We start from the raw sequence: 16,532 nt of genomic DNA on the forward strand, positions 1-16,532 counted from the left end.
GGCATCAGGATTTTAGAAATGCCTCGGCTGGAAACCACTGTCCTGAAGTAATCGTTTCACAAAATTTACCTTATCCCTTTCAATCTTCTGTATGGGACTTAACGCAAAAGTATTATTTTGGCCATTCTGGCCGAGCTCCTCGGGATCTTCTGAAGAAACCACGTGCTGTAAACCAAGTCTTTCAAATAAAGCCCATGTGAGGGGTTATTCCTTTAAGATTATACTCTTGCAAATATGAGACCCTAACCAAATGGCATGGCTACCTCATATCTATAAAAATTGCCTATGAGCTTTTCCTTGCCAATGATCCCTATTATTACACAAAGAAATTATTAAATTAATTATAAGAAAAAAAAAATATATTTCTGGCCTTTTTTCTTTGCTTTATATTTATCAAAAGATAAAAGAACCCTTTTCTGCCAGAAGAATTGAATAGCAAAATTTTAGAACATGGACAGTATGATTAGTGACATAGGACTAACTATTCTATAATAATTACAAAAAAGCTGAAAACAAAAGTGTGCATTCCTTCAACTTTGTTCAATTGGATACTCGTGAACCTAGACAGTAATTGAAATCCATATCTTAAAACAAAATTTGTTTTAAGTGTTTCTGGTTATGCGTACTGTCAGTGGCGCGGGTTGTTCATACCCTTATTATTATCCTTTAAGTCGGGTGAGTTTAGCACCATTGGTGCCTTTATATTCCTTGGGAAATTTCTCAAAGAGTATAAGAAGTTGATAAGAGAAGAAATAAAGATTTGTATTTAAAAAAATAAATAAAACAGCCAATGACCCCTATTATTACACTAAGAATTATTAAATTAATTATAAGAAAAACAAATATATTTCTGGCCTCTTTTTCTTTGCCTTATATGTATCAAAAGATAAAGAACCCTTTTCTGCCAGAAGAATTGAATAACAAAGTTTTAGAACATGGACAGTATGATTAGTGACGTAGGGCTAACTATTCTATAATAATTACAAAAAAAATGAAAGCAAAGGTGTACATTCCTTCAGATCTGTTCAACTGGATATTCCTGAACTTAGTAATTGAAATCCAGATCTTAAAATAAAATTCGTTTTAAGTGTTTCTGGTTATGCGTACTGTCAGTGGCGCGGGTTGTTCATACCCTTATTATTATCCTTTAAGTCGGGTGAGTTTAACACCGTTGGTGCCTTTATATGCTAGAAAGTCCAACACCGTTGGTGTCTTTATATTCTAGAAAGTTGAGCAGAAAACTAAGAAAGTTATAGAGATCTGAGCCGCCGATAAAGAAGTAGCCATGCAAGAGACACGTTGATCGAACGAAAAAGAATAATATACTCACAGTCTCGTTTCGTTCTAAAGACAGCTGTGTATGTCAAGTCCGTCAAATCTGCAGTTGAAGAGTTATCATCTTCCGCATCAGTACTACTTGACTTGTCGGACTCTTCTATCCGTATCCTTAAAAGCAAAACAATCAAAAAATGAAAAAAAGGCCCAAAATCACAACAGAGGCGATTTTGACACCATAGTGTTCATTAAGGTTATCACACATAATATATAATATTCCACTTGACTTTAGTCCTCTATACACCAAATAGTAGCGAAAAGAAGGAGGCGGTAGAATTCCTCCTGTTTTAATGTCCAGGAAGTTACATAATTATGGCTTCTTGTTACTTTAGAACCATGTGAATTGTGTCTAAACTCTGTTATCCTATTTTACACTCCAGCGTCCTCCAAGGAGCAAAGGGACCCAAATTTCGGCCAAAAATAAGTGTTTATGACGAAAGAGTAAATTCATTGTATATCTAGTATGTAAGGTCCAAATTTGGCATCTGAATTAAACTTTTCCTTGCTTTAAGACCTTTAGTCCTTCTCAGGTTCCTATGAGGAGACAGGATATCACTCTTCTGCAGAAAGGGGATTTTTGGTTTCTTTCATCTATTGATGTGAAATCAGAACGATTCTTTAAAAAAAAATCAATAAGTTTAGGTGTGATTACCATCATCTCCTAAGCTTCATTAAAATGTGTTTTCTCATTTCAAAGAATTATGAATTAAGATGTGATCAGTATTTCTTGTAGAATGGCCCGGAACTATCAATAAAACAGGAAAGCTATCCTCATTGGAACGAAGAATAAGCCAACATTAATCGTGGGAGAGTGTCAATTTTTTTTTTTTCTTCGAGCTATTGCCGGCCATTTCAAGTGTAGGTTAGTTCTTATTGGAACAAGTTGTAAAACATAGTAGCGAGAGAACATGGGGAAACTAAATATAAATTGATTGTTGTTACGTTTTGAGTGTCTCATAATGGAAAGCAATGAGACATAATGTGCCATACAATGTCATGTTTCGCTTAAAGTGGCTATATATTCAAAAATTATGCCATCAGAAATAATACCGAAGATTTAATTCTAGAGGAGCGTGGAAAGTATAATCTTTTACTTCTTTTTTTTTGTGTGGAGATCAAAAAAGTATTTTCTTCCCTTAAAACTGCGACTTCTTAACAGTAACACCATACCAGTTCCTTTATATGCTCGCAAGTCTTGGAAACTTGATACAAAGACGGAGAAAAGACTAACAGCATTTTCAAATATGCGCCTGAGGCGCATATTCAAAGTCGGATGGCGACACAAAATCAGTAACAAAATCTGGAGTCAAATATGGCTCGAAAAGCGGATGAAGATTTGCTAGATGTGTTCCAGAGAAATTGCTTAAGGATTGTTCTGGGTACCCGGCTGACTGACCGTATTTCAAACAATAGGCTGTTCGAAAAATGCGGTTCAATACCGCTCTCTAGAGCTATAATGAAAGAAAGGTTGAGATGGCTAGGGCACGTTGTGCGGATGAAGGATGACAGATTGCCGAAGATTTTTCTTCTCGACCAACCGTCTATGGCTAAACGGAAAGCAGATCGTCCTCCTCTGGGGTGAGAGGACATCATAAAGAAAGATTTAAAGGAAATGGGAACTTCGTGGGAGGGTGTAAAAAGGGAGGCTTTGAATAGACTGGGATAGAGGAGGAGGGGTGTGTAGCTGTGTTGGTCTCAGGCAGCTTGGTGCGGCGGTGAGTTGTTAGTAGTAGTAGTAGTATCGTTAGAAAGACACTGGCACTTGCATAAAATGAGGTTTACCATAGATCATTCTACCTTTCTCCTAAAAAGGGGGCAAGGTACGGTCTCATCTGAGCCCGGTCCACTTCCAGCCGAAACTTTTATAAAGTACCAGAAGGGAAGATAATTCAACCTAACTTGGAACCAAGCCAGTAACTACTTAACGTTAAGGTTCAAATTAAAACGAAATACCTATTTAAATAAATATAACTAATTACACAATGAATTAATAAAACAAATTAAATAAATTTAACAAGTCAAGAATCTGTGCTCTTCATTTTCCACATTTCTGAATATACAGATCTAACAAACCTGAATTAAGCTTAACAGCATTCAGTCGAAACCTGAACATTTGTATTATTCTACGCAATCTTAGAGAAAAAACAACCCCAAATTCACCTTTTTATTCATCTTATTTTCTGACTAGACCGTGACATTAAAATACGGACAATTCGAATCTGAATATTTTACTTGGGGATGATGCGCCCGGAGGTCGGGTTAACTTCTTAAGGAGATAGATGTCTCTGCATATGTGGATGGAATCGACAAAGGCGGAACTGCCGTAAAAAGTGACTTTTCACGTACCTTTTCTCATAGTGAGTGCAGTGGCGCCACGTGTTGTAGTGTCGCGTATCAACATATAGCAAACTAACTAAGAATAATAGATGCTAAGACTAAAACTAAACACATGAAATGCACTTTAACTTGGAGTAAGTTTGACACATACTATTTGGAAAAAATATAAAATATTTTAGCTAAATCACTTTTAAATCAACGCAACATAATCTTCAATAATTTTAACAAGATTTTGATTGCATGTCTTCCTTTTTGTTTCTCTTAAAGGTTGTTCTCTTAAGTGGGGGCGGGGCATATTTCCTTAGGAGAGGGGGTGGGGGGGTCAAAATCTGAAAATTGGCATTTTTATGCCACTGCATTTTAATCCAACCAAAGGGTATTTTCCAACAACCTCAAGGAGGGAGGGTGAAATCTCCTTGGTTTTAATATTTATCTTCCTATTATTTTTTTTTAACTTTTTCCACTGCAAATGTAGGGAATATGGAAATCAGACTAGTGTAGACATAGCATTATAGATTAAATCAAGTTGAATTTACTATGTGAATATTAAATTATGCAAATAAGTTATTAATTCATGTAAAAAGAACAAGAATACATTTCAAGGTCTAAATCAAAGCTTGTTGAAGTTCAATGTTTCTTTATAACATCAACATCGTGAGCGTTTAAATAACAAGGAACACATGCCAACATTTTGGAAAGAAGGAAAACCTGAATGTTTTTCTTTAATATTTTAAAATAACCCATATAAGATAGTTTAAACTGCCATGTTCAATTGGTATGTATATTAGCTATTACTGGCATATTTAGCTATCCGAAGAAAAAAATTTAATAGCTGCACATTTTTACATAAAAATAGGAGAAAATACTATAGTGACCAATTAACAAAGAGCGACCGTCCACCCATAGCAAGTAAGAGTAAAAAAAGATCCAACTATCTTGGGTTTTCAGTAAAGAGCAAATTATACTAGATAATGAATAGCAACACTGAGGGGATGGTGACTTGTTTCTTTTGTCCGTTTAAGCTTTATTCCCCCTATTTAAGATGATTAAAAGAATACTGTTGTTCTCGCACTATTCTATTGGTTTACTTAATATCTTTCATAGGTTGATGTTTTCGCTATTTTACTGAAGAACAGATATTTGCGGGTCAGAAGACGAAAAATACGCGGATTTTTTACTCCGCTCACCTGGGGGCTTTACCACAAAGGCAGGACATAGGCAGCGGCGGAACCAGAATTTTTTTAGGAGGGGCACAAAATATGTTGATCCGATAAACTTGAGTTAGGAGCAAGTTTAATTAACGCAATCTTGCGTTAATTAAGTAAATTACACTACTTTAGACCACTTTAGGGGGCCGCCCGCAACCGCCACCCCCTCCCTCCGTATCCGCCACTGGACATAGGAATATAAATATACAAGGTAATTTGATTTCTAATAGTTTAGGGTAAATCATCGCTTGGGTACCTCATAGAGGAAATGCACTCATAAATGAGTTTTTTTTTTTTTTATTATTATTATTATTTATTTATTTATTTACAAACGGGTTACAATACATAAATAAGCAAACTTCTCATTTAAAAAACACAATCCAGTGCATTACTGCATGTCGGACCAACTGAAATGGTATAGGACGGTCCAAACCTTATTGTCTTTTTTTAATAAATCTAATGAGCTTTTTTAAAGAACTTTCTTCTTTCAACTTTCAAACTTCTTCAAGTTTACACGAAACAAAAACAAAACTAAAAAAAAGGTCAGAAAGGTTTTAATGAAAGGTATGAGTCTGACTACATTTGGCATTTCCTAGAAAACTGTGGCTGAAACCAGGAAAAAATCAATCAATCAATACATAGTTTGATAAAGTGCGGCATAAATATCCTATTTGACACTTCTTGATTGGTTAAGTTTCGCAGATTTCAGCCCGGTTTTCCACAAAACGCCAAATGTAGACGGGCTCTTACAATTTCTTCAGAACATATCCGATTGTTTTTTCAGTTATACTTTTCCACGAAACATCAGAAGTAGACTAGCTTTAAACAGATTTTATTTTTTTGGCCCATTATCCGTTTCTAGAGGCCAAGAGATCGCTTTTCCAGTGTGGCTGAGCTTGCCATATGTGAGGGTATAAAACAGAACTGAATAATGGTCAACCCCATTTTTGTCTATTAAAAAGATAAAAAGTGAATTTGAGCTTTACAACTCAGCTTACCCTTTTGTCTGACTCTGTTTTATGAATCTGCCCATGTTAATGATAATATATAATAATAACAATATTTTTCATATTAGAAAGATAAAAAATGAACTTAAACTCTACAAGAGTGTTAAACATATGACATTGAAATCTCATTAAGCTCGAAACCTTCTAATTCTCTCAAAATAAAATTTCTTTTTAAACTTAGATGTAACTTTTGATTGTTTTTGTTTAAACTGAGTGAAGCAAAAAACTTACTTGGGGCTAATTCCGCCTGGCGGTCGGTCTTTATTGAAACTCTTCCTCAGAGTTTGACCGTGCTTAAACTCGCTAATCGGACTATCTGGAGGAGGGCCACCGATGGGAATAACCCGCTTTAGGTCAACAACATATACAGACACGTTGCCTAAGTGACACGAGGCTCCAATCTACAATAAAAGATACAATAAATTTTTTTACAATCGACTTTTCCATGTGAATGAAATCGCTAAGTACTGTAGCTACTCTCAGTCCCAAACTTTCGTCTTTGAGTTTTCACTGTGCAATTTTATAAGTTTCCCTTAAAAGCAGTATCATCTTAAAACATAAATTTAAAACAAAAAATAAATAAGAGTATAAACTTTTACTCAGTTAGATCATAACATAGGATAGGAATCTTGATAAAACGTTTTAAGAATATACCTAATGAATCACAATCCGGTTCACAAATAGCGACGAAGAACTCACTGCCTTTCCATCATAAACAACAAAATACAAGTAGAACAATAGGAAATTTTTTTCTATAAGACAGTGGAATGCGAACTCTAAATGAATATTTCGACCCTATATTCAAGGGCAGTCCTCAGAAAAGCAAATGCAAAAAAAAAAAAAATTAAAGAAACTCGCATTAAAATCCGATCATTAAAACTAACATCTTTTTAAAACAGTCCTAACATTACTTCAAGGAAGTACAACCAGGACTTCTTTTATATTTTTTTTTCATTTGTTTTTCTGAGGACTGCCCTTGGATATAGGGTCGAAATATTCATTTAAAGTTCGCACTCCATCGTCTTATAGAAAAAAATTTCCCTATTGTTCTACTTTTGTTGTTTGATCCGGTTCGCATTGGATTTCCGACGATGTACTGCAACCCTGGCATTTCAAGAAAAATAGCAACCTCGCAGTCGCGAAAGGACCTGTATTTTGGCACGGCCCTCCAGAAAAATTATACATATTTGTATATTGGTTCAAATTCTTAAAATGTCTGAAATTCCAAGAAGTTTCGAAACTTTTATCAAAGCCAGTTCTACCCACTAGAGCCTCCTTTATTTTAACTATAAAAATACAATATTGATTTAAAAATTATCGTTTTTCTTCATGAAAAAAGAACGGTCTTAAGAGCAAAAGAATTAATTCGTAAAAGAAACGTTTGTAAAACTAAAATCGAAAGTTAGAGTCTAGAGTTAAACTTCTTCTTCACTTCCTTCAGCAAATGAAAATACAAAACAAGATCATTCACATAGATAATTGTGGGCATTAGGTGAAACCACCATAGCTGATCAAATTAACTATTATCTCACTATATATGCCTCAAAACACAAACATGAACCGGAAGAGACACTGTAAACAATAGTGATACAATTGAAGCCACATTTCACACGAGGTAATGCAATAACGGGTTTTCAATAATACGTTTAGGGTTGGTGGCAGTGTTGCCAGGTTGGGCTATTTTGCGCCAATGGGGCTATAAAATTTTCAGCTTCGCGGGACAAGTTACTAAAAACCCGTGAGGCGGGTTTTTGGGCTATAATATTTTAAATCTCGCTACTTTTGGGCTAGAAATTGAATTCGCTTGAAACCCCCCCAAAAAAACCGTTTGAAAATGTTTCCCTATTTGGTCATTTATCTTCTTGGTAGATTTGAACCACAATATAAATATAATATGTCTTGACTGTAGTTATCTCCTTCTAGTTTTCTGATATCCCACCCCATATCTTCATCACAATTCTTTGAACATAAAAGTATTTAGAGCGTCTGCTTTACCGTTCCAACAAACATAATGTAAACGTATCGCTTAATACCCTGACACCTTTTTTCTGAGCATCCGATTGAATGCTAGACGCAAGAAATCAGAATGAAAAGATATCGAAAAATGTAATGGAACTTCGCATTCTGAATGTTTCGGAATCACAGCGAAAGTAGCCACGCAACAGGTTGAATTTTGTTGGTTTTGAAAAATTCAATCAAGGGGAAGGATCTTGGAGTCAGACAGAAACTAGGATAAGGTAATTTAGTTTAAATGTAACTGCACACAGAGCTGTTCATAGGATTGGTGGTGTCCGGGGAAAATATAAAGGTAATGATAAACGATAATGAAGAACAAGTATATACAGTCAGAATACTTCCGTCAGCAACAGTTACAACGAGTCAAAAACAAAAGTAAAGAAAAAAGAAACATAGGCTACGACTCGAAGATAAGTGGCAGGAAAAATTAAAACTACTGAAAAACAAAGCGGAAGATCAAAGAAATATGCGGCTGAAAGATATGCCGCAGCAAGAACAAGGGAATTTGCGGTTAAGGGGTATGCGAGTATGAGAATTACCTGCAAATGCGAGAAAGTGAGCATCAGAACATGTAAGCAATGAAATAAAAAACAAAGAATTAAGTTGTTAGATTGCAAACCCTTTCAAAGTTCGCACTGTTCCCTAGAGAACCCTCCAATTTCCCGAGTACCCAAACAAAGCTGACTCATTTTGAGATTGCTACTTACAACGAGAATCATTATATACAAGCCTACTACCTGCCGAGGGCCGAACCCGGCTTCGAAATCGGCTGAATAGCAGTACCACAGCCGAAAACTTGTATAGCCCAAGGGGTGAAAGCATTTATCGAAAAGAAACTAAAACTGGAGAACTTGTTTGGTCTTGGGAGTGATGGAGCAAGTAACATAGTTGGGGCCCATTCTTCTCTCTACACCAAGTTAAAAACATGCAGTATTGGCTTAATATTAGTGAAGTGTATATGCCACTCTCTTCATCTCTGTGTTTCACCTGCATCAAAAGTCCTGCCTACAAACCTCGAGTTCCTGATCAGAGAAACATACCACTGGTTTTCTAACAGTCCACTAAGAATAGAAGAATATAAACAAATCTATTCTTTGATAAATGTAGGAGATAAAGAGCCAAAAAGTATAGAAAAGTTATCAGGTACACGATAGCTCTCTTGTGGCGTTGCAATAAAGCGGATTCTAGACCAATGGTTAGAATTGAAATCTCATTTCAATCGAGCTGTCTTGACGGAACGATGCTTTACAGCCAAAACACTAACTATGATGTATGAAGATGAAACCAATTATTTGTCTCTGATCTTTCTTTTACCTATCATGAAAGAATTCATGCACATGAACTTGATGTTTCAGCAAACTTCACCAGAGTCTGAAAAGCTTTTTAGAGACTTCGAGGCGTTTACTGAAACACTTTTCGGTAGAATAGTTGGAATTTCCAAAACATGTCCGTGTCTGTACTGCTTGAGATAGATTTAACCGAAGAGAACTTGTAAAATTTCGAAAATTCTGATCTTGGGACACATTTTCGTCGAATGCTTAACAACTCCCAAGTTGATAGAGAACAGAAAGAAAAACTTTGAAGACGGTGCAATGATTTGGTTAAGAAACTATGCGTAGAGGTTAAAAAATGGTTCCATCCCATTTGACTATGCTCTAATCGATGTATCTCCTCTCCCCATAAAACTATCTTAGCCAAAGAGGATGTAACTTTGACCACTTACATATCTTTCTTTTGGTTAGTTACCAAAATGAGAATTTAAGAATAACGGAAACATTTGAAGATCAATGGCGATGTCTTCAATCAGAAAATTGGTTAAGAGTTTCAGACAAAGACACTCCCATGTCAACTGAACAGCTTTGTGTTGCAGCAAACCACTACACAAATGCAGCCATTGAGTTGTCATTTAGACAGCTTGCTTCTGTTGTTCTTGACCTCCTTGCTCTTCCAGTGTCAAACGCTTTCGTGGAGCGTGTGTTCAGTGCCATGAATTGTGTAAAAACAAAAGCTAGAAACAGAATGGGTTTACAGTTGCTCTCGTCCATCTTAGTGATTTGAGGATATTTTTCTGGAGACGGAATGTGCTGTCAAACCTTTGTTCCATCTAAATAGATGTTGCAGAGGTTCAATCATTCATTATATAAGCTTGAGGAAAACATTGAATCAAGCGACATCGAAGAAGCGGGGTTTTTGAGGTATTGGATGAGGTATTTCCTAAGTTTTAACTCAGATCAACAATAAAACTTTCTGTAATTGTGGTTTCTGTCTGGTTTTCTTTTACCCTAGGTTTTAAAGATAATGGATAAAGCTTGAATGCCTAATAATGCATAATAATTAAGTATATACACTCCATGGATTAAATTAGCGGATAGAACGAAGTTGAAACTTAAAACGAACAAAGTTATCACCCCTCTATTTGTGCCGTCATAAATTGATTAGCGCTCTACTGAAAGCAAAAAAATGGATTAAAGGTTGTTGCTCTCACTGCTAGAAAAAAAAAACAGCCTCTTAGTGGGCTGTACCTATTATCAATTATCGCCTCTGAGCCTCTGGAGCATATTTACCCGGTAGATGTGCCTGTGATATGGTAAAAGCTTGGAACAAAACAGTGCAGATGTGATTTTCTGTTTGTTACTAGGTATTCTTGTAAGCTTACATAACACTCTTTTTCAATAAGATCATGGTATACATGCAATAAACCGAGTGTGTATTTGATATGCCGATTGTATTTCTTCCTCAGTTTACCCATAACAGCGCTATAATAGGGTTATAATAGCGTTCGCTATTTTTGGGCTAGTGATTGCTCCTTTTTGGGCTATACGTTATGCCAAAAACCTGGCAACACTGGTTGGTGGCATTAATATTTCTCCCAGAAATTTGAACACATGAAGTTTCAACGACATCGACTTCTTTACACTTTGTCAACCTATGCTGCATTTTGATCGAGCAACGATATGAGGATTCCAACTATTTTCGGGCAGCCAATACATATTGCAAACGAGTTCAAGCTCCACCTGACTTTTTTATCTATTAAGCATGGAATATTCGTTAAAATTTTTAAGGCGAAATAAAATTTTCTCCCCGCAGCGGTCGAAACAAGTGGTTTACAATACCTTTGGGAATAATTAGATTGCACCGAAAAAGTTGCTCTTCCTTAGGACTGAAGTCAACGGTCTTATGGTTCTTTCAGACTATACCGTAGGGCCTTTCACACTAGCAAAATTTAAGAATTTGCGTGACGTTATGTGATCTTAGGAAGCAAATTTTCATAACATAGGCAATGCTATGGAGACTCGAGCTCTATTTAGAACTTAGCGTTACGTAAGTATATCTTATATTATAGAAAAGGCAATACAACAGCAACAAAATAGAATTTATGGATGAGTAATTGAAAAATATAGAGAACAAATTAATCAACTTTTCCTAGAAATCCTTCCACGCTTGATCAACACTTGAATTTCTATGTCTGTTCCACAAATGGTTATTATGATGATCTTAGACGATGATTATGATGGTTTTATGGATTCGTAAGTTTCCCGTGTGTGAAACAACTTGTTTAAGAGTGAGTAGTTAAACCTAACGTAATTTAACTTAAGCACTTGACATAGAAAATTACGTACGTAGAACGAAACCCGCTTTAGAATTCAAGTAATTGAAACAAACCTAAAAGATTGTTCTGTCACCAAAAGGGGAAGGTTCCCCAATAAGATTTTTAGTTTTAATTTACTTACTTCTTCTTGGTGAGATTCCTACCAATATCACAATCAATTCATTCGGTCCTAATTTCCTTCAGATTGTAGGAGAATCCATACACGTAAAAAAATAACATTAAGGGGATTCAAAACCTTTAATTTTTTTTGTTTGTCGGGCCAAACTCTATAAAATTGATTGGGAGGTCTTGCCGGAACTTGTAGAGCTTCGATAAAGGATCCGAATAAACGACAGAACACCAACACATAACTTTCTAAATATATTAGAAAAGCCATTTAACTTCTTCGTTTTTGCCGGAAATACAGATATTCATATTTAATCATACTTGTGCATCATTAGAAAGTGTGATTTTTTTTGTGATTGAACGGAGCAGGATTTTCTTATTAAAGTTCAGGAAAGGGCAGTCCCTAAAATATTCTAGCATACTTGCTGGGAAAACATTAAAAATCAGCTCAAAGGAAGCATAGTTTGAGCAATTTGATATCTTCGGGAGTTCCCTGTCGGGATACCTGCCTTGATTGAAAACCTTGAAGACACAAGATGCACATTATTTATGCTGTATGTCCATTAAATAGGCAGCCTTTTGCTTAAAAACTAGTAAGACATTTGCTTAAAAACTAGTAAGTACATTTTTTTCTAAACTACCCTTTAGTTAGCTTTTTGAACTGCTGACACATTTAAGACCCCTATCAATTTTCATCAAAATTGCTTTGGAAGTTCCTCATGAACGTGGTTATGGAAAAGCCGCTAATGGCCTTTTGTCTTTGAGACAGTCAGCCGACGCTGAGACTCAAAAAATGATTTGAAAGGCATCGAATCCCCTTAATATAAATCGGATGGGTTAGAGTACTGAAATCAGACATTGAACTAAGAAATCTGAACATCCCCACAGAAAAATGAAAGAGTGAACACTTGTTTAACTTAAATTTTAACGTCACAAAATATGACAATTAGTTGGACAGCAAAACCACAAGAAAATCAAAAGATTGAAATAGCATCGGTGTCACCCCAGCAACATTATTGATTTCCCATCATTAGACATGCAACATTATTGGATATCTCAGAGAGCTTCTCAATCTGAATGTTTTGCTATCATAAAGTCGTGATCTAAGATAGATGGCCACTTTGGCAGGGTTTATAGCGTCAAAAATTTCAGCCACTAATACTAAGCTAGTTTTCATGAATACGAGCTTTATTGATTGCCAATTAGGTTTATTAATAAGATAATATAATATTTATTTTCCAAAGGCTATCGCAAGCTCTAATAGAGCCGAATTCACTTCATATAACAAAAAGAAATAGACAAAGCAAAACTAAGAAAAAAATAATACAGCAAGGAGAGAAACACTAATCAAGCATAAAAATTGTCGATAAGAATTTAAGAATTGGCTAGAATAGAAACAGAATAATAGAAGAAGAAGGGGTGGGGGATAAAAGAAAATTACAGTCAAGAAGAAAAACATTGCCAAAACTCTGTTCAAGGTCAAATACATAAAAAAAAACACTTAAAATCAAGGCAATTTAGTTTTCAAAAGAAAAATTTAAAGTTAAAGAAAGGAATACAATTAAAGGAAAAAAGATTTCAAACTAAAGTTCAGAAAAGAAATTTAACATGAATATTTCTCAATAAAAAAGAAAATAAAAGTGACAAAGATAAAGAGAAAAAAAGTGACACATAATTATTGTGAACATACACAACAACTAAAATAAGGAACGGAGGAGTTAATTTTGGTACAGAGCATATTTCAGGGATTATTTAGGTGCGCCAAAATAAAGGGGATAAAACTTTTCCAGAACCTCTCAGTAACTCTCAGTGAATATGTTGGAATTGCCAAGGAAGCTAAGCGGGGGAGTCGGGGTCTAATGGGGTCATGTAAAAAAGGGAAGATGTCCTCAGTACGAGGATTTGATATTGCGGATTTAACAAAACGCAAAAAAATTTGTACTCTCCTTTCTTTTAACGCGGTAATACATGCATATCTAAGGAGGAATGAGTACGGTATTTTGCTCTTTTTATAGATGATCCTGAGCGAACGCTTTCGCACCAACTCAATTTCGTCACTAAGCTCGCTTGACAGATGCGAATACCAGATCGGACATTCATATTGTAATAAAAGCCTGATAAATGATAAATAAACACGGAGGGACTGCATCTTAAGGCAATTAAATCTGTTTAAAATTTTTGAAATAGATAACGAAACATTTGCTTGTTGAACAATATTAGAAACATGCATGTCCCATTTAAAATTATTTGAAATGGTGATACCAAGAAGTTTAACATGCTTCACAAGCATGTCGCGTGGGATAAGGTCAAGGAAAGCGAGACTGGATTTCAAAAAATTTATCGTCATTATATTTGATTTGGTGGAATTTACTTTCATATTTAGGTTCTTAGCATCATCTGAAATGTGGGTTAGGATTTCAAGGGGGTCACTTTTAGTATTCCTGTGACATACCTCAAGGATCGACAAGTCACGTATTTCCACCTTTGGGGAAAATCCCTACCAATATCGTTAATCATGACTAGAAATAGAAGTGGTCCCAATAAGGTTCCTTGAGGAATTCCACAATGTATAGGGAGGGGGTTAGAGAAAATATTTTTGTATTTAACAACTTGAGATCTATTCGAAAGAAACGATATAACAATATTTACTAACGGAGGATCAAGTTCAAAGTTAACCAGTAGTGAACGAATTAAGATGGCATGGACAACCAGGTCAAAACCTTTTTGGAAATCAACTAATACGTGAAAACCGCAGTTTTCTAAGATTTTCCTGAAGTTTTTTTTCAAAATTATAAAGATTTAAAGGAAGTAGGCTACCATATTTTTGTCAGTGTTGCCATTTTGAACTGTCAAAATTAGTAAGAAAAGAACTTAGTTATATTTGGCAATGCTTTTCGTCCCTAAAAATTCGAACACTAACAATCTATTGATTCCCAAGACAACAACGGTATATCTTCAAAAGAGAGCTAAACATTCTTGAGCTGTTTAGAACCGGGTGTTTTTAGCTTTTTTCAACCTGTCTTTTTTTTTTTTTTTATTTGGCGTCCGCTAATGCCAAAATTGCGTAACTGCACATATAGTTTTTTCAATATAAACTGGGTATGTGATTTCTTCAATTTGTCAAGATAAATATGGCTGTGTGAGTTTTCACGTAAGTACTTTAAACAAAAATTTAACCATCAGCCCCTATTCTGACTACGTAAGAGTAGTCACAAGTAAGAACCCTCACAGCTCGCACCACTTTTACTTCAGAACCCAGTGGTTACATACCTAGAGTTTTATAGCACAATATAATCTATGATTTAGTTTTTAGACTTAGGTGATACAAATAAACGTATATATAAAAGCAAATTACCAGCTGTGTTTGCGATGAGGTCGTAGCAAAATCCACAAGGCGAGGCCAACTAAAAGCCACAAAATCCAGTACCCGGCAAGGCTCCCAGGTATATACACGAAGTCCCTCGGGAGTACCACTCAACAGACACTTTCCGTCTGGGTGGAATGATATATTTTTGATCGGTCCGTCTGACTTATCCGAAGAGGAGACGAGCCGGAACGTTTCTAGGTCCCAAAAGAGAATCCGTCGGTCTGTTGAGGCACTGGCTAGTAGAAATTCGTGGGGATGGAATTCAACTCCTGTCACCGAGTTTGTGTGCTCAAGTAGCTCGGAAATGAGTTTTCCAGCTCTTATATCAAATATCTAAGAAAAAAGAGTCAAATTTCCTTTTTTTCAATAAATAGCTTTCTCTTATTAAAAAGGCAAGAAGGGAGAAAAAAGCGACGAAAGAAGAAATTAATCTAGATAATTTCGGAGACCACACTGCCTTTCCATGACGATAAAATAAAAGTTCAAAATACGGATAAAATCCTTTTTAATAGAAAGTGTATAATAAATTTCACAAAAAATACCAGATATTTCGGTCACATATGCAGTGACCGTCAGCAGTAGTAAAACTGAATCATCAGTAGTCATCAGTAGTCACTGCACATGTGACCGAAATATCTGGTATTTTTTGTGAAATTTATTATACACTGTCTATTAAAAAGGATTTTATCCCTATTTTGAACTTTCATTTTATCGAAGAAATTAATTTCTAAGTTACAAAAGTAATTTCAACCGTGGAATAAATTCAATACCATAATAATAAAAGGGGACTTTGATTTGTATAGCTGCATCTTTGTTTTCTTAAAACCAGTCAAAGAACCTTGCAGGGAGACTATGACGGTGAATGTTCTCCTTTTTTTTTAAAGTTTGTTATTATTGTTGAATAAATGAACTCTGAAGTCTGAGAGCAAATACAAATTTTGGAAGTCTTTGCAATCGAACTATTTGAAAGAAACAAACTTAATAAATAGTAAGCATAATTTTGTCACAACTGACAAAGTCATTACATTAACAAAATAAACAAAAATTAATAAAGGGGAATAGATTAAATTTGCGTTGGTTATAACTTTCTGACAGCACAGCGAACGGGATATAGCTGCTCAATGAGACTCCGCGAACTACAGGTCAAACCTGCCTTTCACAAGGCACTCAAAAACCGGCGACCCTTAAGCAAAATATAGTAAAAAAAAAAAAAACTGATATAGCTTAGCGCTTCTGTACTTGCAACAGACAACTTTGTGCTGCGATGGGTTGTTATTAAGAAGTAACAAGTTAGTTAATTGTATGTTTCAGCACCCTATTTTAAAATCTTGAATGGAGAAGGGGGAATCCGCCAGTATTTATGTGTGAGAAAGCAGAGGGATCCGAGTCAAAAATTGGGTATATAAGGGAAAAGTGACAAGCGCAGCTAAATACGCTGCACAAACATGAGTGCTGAAGAAAGAAGAAAAATTCAATGGCTTCAGAAGCTAATTTGCGCTTTGGAATAAAAAACAAGAACCAAGATACCTTTCAATAAGTGCATTCTA

The 16,532-nt window shown here is 35.4% G+C and overlaps 1 protein-coding gene across 2 annotated transcripts in view; it reads right to left on the minus strand.

Annotated features, from left to right (window-relative positions):
• Nucleotides 1-16,532, minus strand: part of LOC148946515 (katanin p80 WD40 repeat-containing subunit B1-like) — a 256,838-nt gene that overhangs the window by 115,004 nt on the left and 125,302 nt on the right. For both annotated transcript variants that reach the window (XM_089097401.1, XM_089097400.1), the window contains exons 6-8: nt 14,974-15,318; nt 6,119-6,288; nt 1,331-1,446 (exon numbers count right to left, since the gene is read on the minus strand). In XM_089097401.1, the coding sequence (XP_088953527.1) occupies nt 1,331-1,446; nt 6,119-6,288; nt 14,974-15,318 (631 nt within the window). The remainder of the gene's footprint in view (nt 1-1,330; nt 1,447-6,118; nt 6,289-14,973; nt 15,319-16,532) is intronic.

Source organism: Artemia sp. Qi Xiang Cuo, chromosome 11 (genome assembly GCF_049724085.1).
Source record: "Artemia sp. Qi Xiang Cuo chromosome 11, ASM4972408v1, whole genome shotgun sequence".
NCBI classification, from domain to species: Eukaryota; Metazoa; Arthropoda; class Branchiopoda; order Anostraca; family Artemiidae; genus Artemia; species Artemia sp. Qi Xiang Cuo.